This window comes from Astyanax mexicanus, chromosome 21 (assembly GCF_023375975.1).
Source record: "Astyanax mexicanus isolate ESR-SI-001 chromosome 21, AstMex3_surface, whole genome shotgun sequence".
In the NCBI taxonomy this organism is placed as follows: Eukaryota; Metazoa; Chordata; class Actinopteri; order Characiformes; family Acestrorhamphidae; genus Astyanax; species Astyanax mexicanus.
The window spans coordinates 5,235,057-5,247,614 of NC_064428.1; the positions used below are offsets into that span (position 1 = coordinate 5,235,057).

A 12,558-nucleotide genomic window follows, 5' to 3' on the forward strand; every position below is an offset into this window, starting at 1 on the left:
CTCCAAAGAGCTGCAGCATCATCTTGCTGCAGATGGTGTCACTGTGCATCGCTCAACAATACAGCGCACTTTGCACAAGGAGAAGCTGTATGGGAGAGTGATGCGAAAGAAGCCATTTCTGCAAGTCGCCTGAGGTGTGCTTTTGCACACCTCAGGTGACTCTGTTTGTGGTTTGTGCTTGCAGAAATGGCTTCTTTCGCATACTTTTGCACCGGTCAAATTTTGGTTTAATGCATATTGCACATTTTCTGTTAGTACAATAAACCTCATTTCAATCCTGAAATATTACTGTGTCCATCAGTTATTAGATATATCAAACTGAAATGGCTGTTCAAACACCCAAATATTTACAACTAAAAATGATTAAGATTAATAGGGGTGAATTGAAAACCTCTGGAATATAATCAAGAGGAAGATGGATGATCACAAGCCATCAAACCAAACTGAACTGCTTGAATTTTTGCACCAGGAGTAAAGCAGCATAAAGTTGTCCACAAGCAGTGTGTAAGACTGGTGGAGGAGAGCATGCCAAACATAAGCAGTCCATTTGTTTTATTAGTAGTTTTGTACTGATACCTACTACTAAGTAACAAAGTACAAATACTTCATTATCTTACTTAAGTAGAAATGTTATCTGACTGTACTTTACTTGAGTAATTTTAATTTTTCAGACTTTTTAATTCTACTTCTTAAATTTTTACACAATTACTCATTACTTCTGTTTCATTTGAGCTTAATTTCATTCCAGCTTCTCATTGCTCAGTAAAAACCCAATTCTTGCTCTTTTTCTCACTCACTGAATCTATAAATAATTTTTGGGATATTGTACATAATTTGCGGGAGTACGGGAGCCCCTATTAACATGCAGAAGACTCACAGAACCTCCGTGACAGATGGGATCTTTGTCTTTATAAGTTTAAAGCACACTTTAAAATGAGTTACATGGTTTCTGTATTAAACATTGATGTGTAATAATATGGATTTTGGCATATGATTTTGTGACTGCCTATTATCAAGATAATAATAACAAGAATAACATTGTTTTTATTACATTTTCCTTTCCCACAGTTTTACATAATACAAAGTGAAATTTATCAAGGTCATTAATACAAAGCCCGTGACTGTTGTATCAGTTTTTTCTGTATTTAATGGCTTATTTTTGATGTATTTGTCAGCAGACAGAGTTCTCATGCAGATCAGGAGTTGGAAACGAGGGTCTGAAGCTGTCACAGTTTCAGATTACCTGCTCTAGCACAGATCTTCTAAACGTGCCAACTGAAAGGTGAAATAATACCAATTCAGAAAAACTAGTAAAGAGGTTTTCAAAAAACTAAATGAATCAACTTTATATGTTGACAGATGAGCCGGAAGGATAGATGCTTCCTTTTTACTCACATGAGATTATGTAAGAGATCTAGGATTAACATTCTTAATGGAAACCATGAACTGGATAAATGAAGTTAAAGTAAGTCACACAAATGTTTTATTATTATTTTTTAAGTAAAATAAGCTAAGTATCATGCAAAGGCATTGGTCCCCAATAGACGTGAGCTCTTCGAAACATTTAACTATTAAATTAACTTGAGATTAATATGGCTTTTTTACACGGCCAGGCAATGCAAAGCTTTTTAAATACTCCTTAAAACTTTAAAAGCTTTATAAATACTCCTTAAGACTTTAAAGCTTATTAAATACTCCTTAAGACTTCAATGCTTTTTAAATACTCCTTAAAACTTCAATGCTTTTTAAATACTCTTCACAACTTCAAAGGTTTTTAAATACTCATGAAAACTTCAAAGCTATTTAAATACTCCTCAAAACTTCAAAGCTATTTAAATACTCCTTAAAACTTCATAGCTTTATAAAAACTCCTCAAAACTTCAAAACTTTTTAAACGCTCCTCCAAATTTCAAAACATTGTAAATACTCTTCAAAGCTTTTTAATTACTACTCAGAACTACAAAGCGTTTTAAATACTTTTTAAAACTTCAAAGCTATTTAAATACTCCTCAAAACTTCAAAGCTTTTTATATACTCCTCAAAACTTCAAAGCTTTTTATATACTCCTCAAAACTTCAAAGCTATTTAAATACTGCTAAAAACTTCAAAGCTTTTTATATACTCCTCAACACTTCAAAGCTTTTTAAATACTCCTTCAAACTTCAAAGCTTTTTAAATACTTTTTTAAAACGTCAAAGCATTTTATATTCTTCAAAACTTCAAAGCTTTTTAAATACTCTTCAAAACTTCAAAGCTTTTTAAATACTCCCCAAATCTCTAAAACATTTTAAATACTCCTCAAAACTTCAATGCATTTTAAATACTCTTTAAAACTTCAAAGCTTTTTAAATACTCCTCAAAACTTGTCTTCACAATCAGCAGCCATGGCTTCTGTTAGCATCTCACTCTGAAAATTCTGAAAAAGTCAGAAAATTAAAACCTTATCAGAAGACAAATCAGGACTTATATGAGCTATATTCACCCAAATACAGAATACTCATACTGGCACATTCAGTAAACGTTAGAAAACCCCTTTAAGCTTTTAAACAGTGTTTTTTTGTTGCCAGCTGGTGAGGCTTTTAATGGAGACTCCTCTAGAGATAAGCTAAAGTTAACCCTCAGGCTATTTCAGGCAACATTAATACTATAATATCACATATTTTATATACTTCTTCTTTAATCCTTGTTAATATCTATAGAAAACACAGGTGCACTGGTTTAAAAAGTGTTAAAACATTAGCACTGTATAGTTCTTAATTTAATTTAATTTAAGCAACATTAAAGTAACTGCCAACATCTAATAAAATATAACTGTAAATATAAAAAAATAATAGAACTTCTGTTTATACTTCCCCCTAAAAGATATAATCTAGATAATAATCTAGATAATATTTAGTTTATCTTAGTGCTATATATTAGGTGCGTTTACAGTCAAAAACAGCATATAACAGTTTTTACAACACTGGGTTGTGGTCTTAAGTTTATTGTAGATTAATTTAACATTGAAACAGAATTTTTCATGTTTTACACACTATAAGGCGCACTTAAAATTCTTTAATATTCCTAAAAATTGCCACAGAGCCGACAGTTTTTTTTCAACGTCGCTTCCCAACGTCGTGCCTTAATGTCTCCACTGTCCACATGTCAAGCGTGTGCTCCACACATCTGACCAATCACACGCAGCTTTCAATTACGTAACGGGGAAACGCTGAAAAAAAAAATTGTCCACTTTGTTATACAGCTTTTTTACTCATCACAAGTGCTTAAAAATGTCAAAATTAGGTTTAAACTATTAATTAATGAATGTAAAAAATATATAGTATATATAGTATACACAGTAAGAGCTGCATCTCAAAATAGAGCTGAATATCCAATCACTAACTCAGTAAAATATCCTCTTTAGCCCTTTCACCGTTCAGAGGTGAGTATATCAATCTGTAGTCTGTGTGTTTACTGTGTTAAACCAAGCTTCATGGGACAAACCGCTAGCTGATAGCACCCTGGCTTACAAGAACACTCAGGGTTCCTCAGTGTAGCGCTGTCAGGCAGCATTTACTAGCGCTAAGCACTGCTAACTGCAGCTAGCGCTACTGGAAATCTAAGCTTACTGTAAATTTAAGGAAGCACTTTATTCACCCAAATAACAGTTTTCAGGAGAGAAATCTGTGTAGATTAACAACATGGCGACACCCTTGTTCCTTACTAATGTCACTTAAAATGCACATTATAATCCAGTGCGGTTTATGAATGAAAATAGATACTGTAAAAAATATGGTACCTCTAAATAATACATGTTTACATTGTTGCTTGGATGTTTCCACAGTCAGCCACCAAAGTAAATCTACATCTACACTGCAGAAGGGGCATTTTCTAAGTTGGCTAAATCTCTACATTCTGGCTTGGTGGTCTTCTTCATAGGACTGAACCTTTTTGAGCTTCTGATTTCAATTATTAAAATTTTCTGAGTGTTAGGCAGCTGCATAGAAGAGCCATGGATGCTGATTATTTATTCTTTAAAGGACAACTACTTTTGATAACTGCAAAACAATGGTTGGCAGACAAAGCAATCCAAATTCTCACTCATGGTTTTGTGCACTGAATGACTGAATATCAGTGACTGGCACACTAAGCTGCCCCAGTTCACACTTTGGTGTGCTGGGATTAAAGTGAGATTTTGTGAATGGGGGGGAGGGGTCTGTATTTTCATTTGGTGTCAACAATGTGTGAAAAAATATCTCTCAATGGGTTTATAGTTTACATTATGTTCATTTAAGTAGGAACATTCAGCATTTTCCTTCTTTCCCAACTTTGTGGATCAGTTAAAAGTGAATAAACCAAGTCGTAGACTAATTCCTGTTTGGGAAAAAGTGCAATAAAACAAGAGATAAAGAGAGTATAGAGAACTGTGGCCTGGAGTTCAGGGCTGGGTCGCAATAATTTAGTTTTTTCTTAAGTTAGTGTGTAAAGTTATTAGTTACAGTTGTTAATTTAAAACTGCCCTTTGTTTTAATAGGATAAGGCCAAGATTATTTTAGCCAATGTCTCCAATAGTTAATATTTCAATGTTTAAACATTATTAATAGTTCACAGCTCTTTTAAAAGATGCGATTAGATTTGTTTGATATTGTATTATAATTATGTTAGTGGAATAACATGGTTTTAGACCAAGTACAATAATACGTAAGAAAGTATGTTGAATATGGTATCACAATATTTTGTCTTGCACGACTGTAGTGATTTTCATAAACAGTATTGGTTTTAATTATTAGTTAAAAGTGGTTTATTTAGTGTTATGTTTAAATTTGACCCACTAGACAGCAGTGCTGTACTCATTAGTCATTAGGCCCCGCTGTTCTGATTGGATAAAACGAAAACTTTTCTTTTACTCAGACCTTATAAATATAATAGTGTGTTTGTTTGATTATGACAGATTTAAATAATTGCAATACATTATCTAGCTTACAGTATCACAATGTGTTGTGATGTATTGAATAGTAAGTGTATTACAGCACCAGTTTGAACTCACCTTCTCATTCAATTAACCTTTTTTTCCTACATTCTGTAAATGAATTGTGAAGTGATCGAGACTATGAAGAAACACATAAAGGATCATGTTGTAATTAAAACAAACCAAGTGTTAAACAAACAAAAAAACTCTGTGAAGTATTTAGGTGTTTTTATCTTGTAACTCTGGGGAGCTGTTTGTTAACTTGTGGTTTCTGAGGCTGGAAACTCTGATGAACTCATCCTATACAACAGAGGAAATCTTGCTCTTCCTTTCTTTTGGCGGTCCTGATGAGAGCCAGTTTCATCATAATGTTTTTGATGGTCTTTGTGACTAAACTTGGGGATACTTTTAAAGAAAAAACTTTTTTTGTATTGACTGAATTTTATTTCTTTATTTCTTTTAAATATTTTTTTCTTTACTAAATTGAGTAGTTCTTGTCATAATCTGGATTCGAACATTACTCAAATATTCACTATTCACTGTATACCTGTAACTCTACCTCTTCACTACTTTACTTTAACTGATGCTCTCAAACACTTTATTAAGAGACAAGAAATTCAAGTAATTAACTCTTGATGAGTTCAGCACAGCTGTTAACTGAAAGCCTGAATTTCAGGTGACTCTGCCTCAAAAAACTGACTGAGAAAATCCAGCAGAGATGTTCAAACCGTCTAATCTAAAAAAGAGGTGCTACTTTGAAGAATCTAAAATATAAAACTTATTCTGCTTTGTTTAACAGGTTTTTTTGTTTCCTAAATAATTCCATATGTTTTTTCTTCATAGTTTGGATAAATGCAAAAAATAATAATAAGGAGTGTTTCAACTTTTGACTGGTACTGTAGAGAGGTGGAAAAAGTACTGAAAAATTGTAATGAAGTAAAAGTACCTTTACTTTGCTAAAATTCTACTCAAGTAAAAGTAAAAGTGCCCATCTAAAAATCTACTCGAGTAAAAGTAAAAAGTACTCAATTTAAAATGTACTTTTATTTATCTGATGTAAAAATGTAAAAACAAATAATAAATTAAATCGTTTTAATGAACTATTATTCTACATAATAATTTGGATCTTTCAGGCAGTATTTGTTCAGACCCCCCATAAAACATTTTTTTAAGAAAAAGTGGTATAGGTTTCTATGATCCATTTTTTCTTTACTGTTAAAAAGTTATGGTCATATAGGTGACTATAAACGGTATTTTTATAGTTTTACAGTTCATTATTATTTTTTTACTTGGCATTGCTGTGCTTTAACTGCTATTTACTGCTATTATTTTTTACTCAGTAATGGGGAGTTTTCCAATGTAGCAAAGGAAATTTTATTTGTGTAATTGCCAGCGTACTTGAGTAAAAGTAAATATAACTATTTTAAAAACTACTTTAAAAATGACAAATTACTCATGAAATCTACTCAATTACAGTAACTTGAGTAAATGTAGTTCATTACTTTCCACCAGAGGTAGAAAAAGTACTGAAAATTAGTAATGAAGTAAAAGTACCTTTACTTTGCTAAACTTCTACTCAAGTAAAAGTAAAAGTACCCATCTAAAAATCTACTCGAGTAAAATTTACTTTGAGTAAAAGTTACATAGTTACTTTTAATTATTTGATGTGAAAAAGTACAAATCATAAATTAAATAATTATTAAATTAAATAATTTGTACGTTTTAGGCTATATTTGTTCAGACCACCCCATAAAACATTTACAAGATCAAGTGGTAACAATGAAAACATACAAAAAAAAGCAGCGCTGTAAAGAAGCACATATTGATGGGTAGCATAACTTGACAGAACACCGGTTCCCCCGCGCACAGCTGATTTACACAGCGTCTCTCCCGCTAACTGTAATAAACATTGCTGGGAAAAGTTCAGCTGCGCTGCCATACTCAGTAATGGGGAGTTTTCAAAGTAGTGATGTAAATTACTTGTGTCAAAATGTACTTGAGTAAAAGTGAAATTACCTATTTTAAAAACTACTTTAAAAATTACAAATTACTCATAAAATCTACTCAATTACAGTAACTTGACTAAATGTAATTAGTTACTTTCCACCTTTGCTTTCCACCTCTGGTACTGTATATAGCAATAATAAGTATATGGCTATAATATGATGTGAGTGAACAGTGCTTTGAAGAGACATGGTGAAAAGTGTGCGTTTTGTTTTTTATTCTTGTCATTAACAGTCTTCATTCACATAGGGAATGCATTTACATGGTTTACATATCCATTAGGTCATAAACAGACAACAACAACTGGCAAGCTCATTTCCTGCATTTTCTAAAGGCTTCGAAAAGTGTCGGATTCCAAATCAGGCAGACGTGACGACGTGTCGGTACACATTTGCTAAAATTGAGCTCAGTTAATTCAGGAGCTGGATTATTCTGCATTAAGGACAAATCTTTTAATTGTTGATTAATTGGTTCTGCATTCTCTCACTTCACAAATTGAGAGTGCTGATCAAAAGGACCAAGTCATACAGTAACTCAGCATCACTCAGCATTCAGATGTATAGTTCTCTGAAAGTCATGCAAAATCATGCACACGACATACATGGTTTTGTATACAATTTACACGTATTTTACTCTTCCGCTGTTTCATACATCAGGCATAAACTTGCTCCAACATAAAAGACGTTTTTATTTCATGCTTCATCTGCCGAACAACCGACTGTGAGCTGCGGTCTTCTTACCCATCCTTCAATTATATAAGGAGAAATAAAAATAAAAAATATTCTGTATTAATTTGTTTAGTCAGTATTTCATTTGGGGGATCTAATTTTTGAAATTTATTTGGAACATATTATAGTGCCCAATCCACAGTGTAACCTTCAATATCAAACCATGTGTGGATTTCCATGCAAAGTTGTCAATGGTATATAAATTTTGGTCTTATAAAGAGTTTTAATATAGATTTTTTATTTTTTTTAAATGGCTGAAGAGACAGTTTGGCTACTTGAATATATTCGGCTATATTGGGTCATTTTAAACTTTTAAAAAAATAAAGAAATGATGGCAGTCTGATTTATTTAAAGAGATAACTGTAAACTAGGTCCATAAAAGTTCATAAAAAAAAAATAAAAAATCAAGCTTGAATCACAAAAAATGATGAAAACTAAAATGGTCAGTAGAAGAGAAGTGGAAGGTGGTAAAATCTCAAAAATCTCAAAAACCTCAAAAACACAAAAAAACAACAACATCTGTGCCTTGGTGCTTTAATAATGGCATGTCTTGCATAATTACACAATTACAAACTAAACATTTGGTTTTTCAGGGTAAACTCTTTTTCTCCTGCTCAGTTTTTTTTAAACGGTGTAGAAATATATAAAAAACTTGAACGGAAAAATCAAAAAAGTTCATTTTCAACAGCCTCAGCTTCAAATAGTATAAAGCATTATTTTATATTTTTTTTATTTATCATTATTTTATTATTGGCAGTGTAAAGAGACGTAACTCTCGGGCAGCCATGTTGCTCCAGGCCTGATAAACATGCTAAATGCTTTTTCTCTCCGTCTCCTCATGCTTGGAGCTGGAAATTTGGCAGAACAGCAGAGATATGATTGTGCTTCCAGCTCCTCTGTTAATAAAGAAGAAAGTTACAAAGGCAAACGTCGAGAGAGAGACCAACAGAATCCCAATCAGAGAAACGTACTTCTGATTAAAGCACAGCGGCTGTAAACACCTGTAAAAACCACAGGACACCAAAAAGGGCTGACTGGCTCAAACTCTTTAAACATATTCATTTCTTTAGGATATTTATATATATCGAAATATTAAGATATTTTGTTTTGCAATTCTCTATAGATTCTTAAAACACAGTATTTCGTTTATTATGTAAAGATTGGTGTCAGAAGTGGGTCATTTTATGTTGCGTTCAAACCACAACCAGTAGATAATCGGGGTGAAAGAACATACTGATATATTGAGAAATCGAAGTATCGCTACAATCGTTCCTTAAAAGCACAGTATCCATTTTTATCCATTAAAGTATTCGTTTAATTGTAAACATTGGTGTCAGAAGTGGTTCAGTTTGTGTTGTGTAGTGTAGTGAATAAACTGTGACCACTAGAGGGCAGTGTTGTACTACTACGCTTTTTAGATCACACTGTTCTGATTGGATCATTTTTTTTTCCTTTAATCTAATTGAAAAAAAATCTTTATTTATTACTATGTATTTTTGTAGGCCTAGGTCCTGTATCGTGATCAATACATCAATACACTACATTTCTTTTGAAGTTTAAAATATAGTATTTTGTCAATTGTCACTCTCTAAACCAATTAATATATTGGAAATACATATATCTCCTTAGTTTAAGAGTTTATGTTGATAAAATTCAGTACAAAATCTACATTAATCATTTTTATAGCAATTTAATACAATTTAGCAGTTGTTTTACCCACAGATCAACAGTGAAACAGAAACAAGAACAAGGCTCTGTTCTTCTCCTCCTCCTCCTCCTCCTTCTCCTCCACCTCCAGGTATTAAAGAGAGTTTGCATACCAGAAGTGCTTAAACTGGAATGCTGTAACTACTGGGAATCTGTAAGCCTCTTCTCGTTTATTTTTAACAGCATTACCCTCCTTATGAAACTGAGGCTGTAGAAAACTGAGACTCCAAAAGGTCGTTTGGTCACTACAGAGTTCACTAAGTGTGTGGAGTTAAAATCATTAATTTCAAAATCACATGCTCTGTGCAGTACTGCTCAGTTACACGGTGTTCACAACAATACGGCCTTCTCATCAAGATCCAGGTATTTGTGGAAAACTTAAAACAAAACAAAAAATTAACATTCAATTCAATTCACTCCAAATGTGGGACCTGACGGAGAGTTTATTAATCTTTTAAAAACATGTATAAAATTGGTCCGGCTTCAGAAACAAGGCACGCAATGTCTTGGTTCACGATCTCAGTGTTTGTGTCAAGCATTCCCTAAAGAGATATGTGTGTGTGTGTGTGTGTAAAAAATAAACAAAAAACAAACAAAAAATCCAAATTACTGAGGTTAAAATTCCAAGCAGCAAGACAGCCATGCAAAGAGACTTGTGTGATGTTGACTGGATGCTTTAGTAGTAGGTCTCTCTCTCCACCCAACCTGCAACACAGACACAGATACTGTTTAGTGATCATGTCCAATACCAGATCAGGAGAATCTCTCACTATCTTTAATAAACTCCTGAAGACTGAGCTCTTCAAAGAGCACTTACTCTCCTAACACCTCTAACTAACTACCTTCTACTACCAGATCAGGAGAATCTCTCACTATCTTTAATAAACTCCTGAAGACAGAGCTCTTCAAAGAGCACTTACTCTCCTAACACCTCTAACACACTAACTACTTCTAACCTCATTTCCTTCTTCCCCTCCTTCACTCCTCTATCCCATTATTTCCTTTGACCTCCTTTAAGCCCTGTCTAAAGATGTTTTTACCTTTAACTTCTATTACTTTTGTACTTCACTATTGTAAGTTGCTAATGTTATGTAATGTAATAATGTATATAATCTTATTTGGGGGAAAAAAAAAGAAAAATCATACACTGAAAACATACATGTGAATCACACAATTTGTTTAAAATCAAATAAATGAAGTACAAAGTAATTTCTAACCATAATTTAACCATTACTAACCACTAGAAGCATCACAATTTCAATATTTTAATCGAAATCGATCTAAATTATGTCATGGTCTCGAGCATCGGAGTCAAAAAGAGGATCAATGATCCCTCCCTCTAAGCAAAAGGCGCAGCACGCTGAGGGACTGAAAAAGTCTTAGTCTTATTTTTCATGTTTAACTGTTATAGTAGGATAGAGTTCAGTTTGTTAAGGCTCTAATTGTTCCATTATTTTGTACATGACTGTTCCTGTATTTTATTATTATTTATTTTGTTATGTTGCACATTGCTGTTTTAATAGTGCACACTGCTGCTACCAAACAAAGCCACTAGATGGCGATACATATATATCTTAATTAAATTATTTAAATTTGACCATTAGTGCCATATAGTGGCGTATTACAATAGTGGTGTATTACAGATCACTTGTATCACTTTGCATCACTTATATCATGCCAACCTTCTGAAATAAGATATTGTACATTTGATTAATCAAACCAATGACTGACCATAGACTAATCTAAAACTGGCATAGACCTCTCTGCTGTAAAAAAAAAGAAAAAAAGAAAATGGAATCTAATTGTGACCCTAAAATCAGAAATACACCCCTACTAATCACTAGGCGAACATTTGAGGCCATGTATACACCACATTCAAACAGGATCTTTGGGTTAAATCAACTGTTGAATAACAGTTAATGTCTTTTGAAAACGCTTTTGGCACAATTTTCGTGCATACTGGCTGTTTCCCCCCAGTTCCTGACATTCACCATCAGTGTGTAGTCATTCCCTCTTAAGCTACATTAAGTAAACTTGTAGATGATATAATATTTTATGATTAACTATCTGGCCTCAATGTTGTAGCTGTAAAACCAAACATCATAAAAAAAAACCTAATAAAAAAAACTGAAAATCTGCTTAAATTAACATACCAAGAACCAAAAATATCCTTCAACGGTAAGCTTAAATAAACACAAACTTATAAAAATGATATCTAACCTACTAGACCCTATAAGCAAGCAGACACACCAGTTCTTTGCTCTACTAACTACAGAACTACAGTTATTACAGTCACTTTCGTAGGCCCTACAATAGAACCCTGTGGAACTCCACAGCTTCTGCATTAGGATTAACAGCTAAATAATAATGAACCCAGGGTTCGAGGTGATGCAGTGTCTTGTGATGCCAGAAACACTGTGGTTCATTACACTCATTTCCCCTCAGTTTCTTTATTAGCTTTATGAGAAATCTCTACAGGAAAACAGCCCTGACCAGAAATGATCATCTATACACACACAGGAGCCTCAGTAAGGAGGTTCTTAGATTTTTGTAATACAGTTTTAAAACGTTCAAGAACTGAAGCATTACAACAAACAAAGCTTTCATTTTTATCCCCGACAGCCTCCTCTTACCTCCTGGACTGCGTCGGATGATGAGTTTTCGGATTTCATCATAAATAAAGATGAGAAGGGAGTAGGGGAACGCACAGAACCACCAGTTTGGTCTGGAGAGGAGAGAAGAGAGAGAGAGAGAGAGAGAGAGAGAGAGAGAGAGAGAGAGAGAGAGAGAAATTGTGTGTTGAATTTTAAAAATCCAATAAAAACAGTGAAGAGAGCATCAACTATCTTATGAAAGCAAGAAAAGAACAATAAAGAACAAAAGCAGGACGATAAAATATGCATATCTTACTTTAGTGGATACATTCTGAGGGCAACATCCATGCCTGGGCAGTAGGACAGGAAGGCAGCGAGGGCGGTCTCCTCAAACAGCCCAAAGATGAGGATTTTGTTCCTGGATTGGCAAGAAAATACAGTATCATTAGATCAGTGCTTTAAGACTGGCTATAAGCTTATTCACCCTATATACGTCTTTTTATTCGACTGCGTGTGACGATGAAGGCTTTTATATATGTTCAAAACTACTGTAAACCTTACAAAACTTGCAAAAATT

General features: G+C 33.4%; 1 protein-coding gene across 1 annotated transcript in view; it reads right to left on the minus strand.

Annotated features, from left to right (window-relative positions):
- Positions 1-7,145: 7,145 nt before the first annotated feature.
- The window catches only part of LOC103026980 (sodium/potassium-transporting ATPase subunit alpha-1), a 36,827-nt gene continuing 31,414 nt past the window's right edge, over positions 7,146-12,558 (minus strand). Inside the window, exons 20-22 of the mRNA XM_049469257.1 lie at positions 12,298-12,399; positions 12,021-12,112; positions 7,146-10,092 (exon numbers count right to left, since the gene is read on the minus strand). Of these exons, the coding sequence (XP_049325214.1) occupies positions 10,064-10,092; positions 12,021-12,112; positions 12,298-12,399 (223 nt within the window). The 3' untranslated portion in view covers positions 7,146-10,063. The remainder of the gene's footprint in view (positions 10,093-12,020; positions 12,113-12,297; positions 12,400-12,558) is intronic.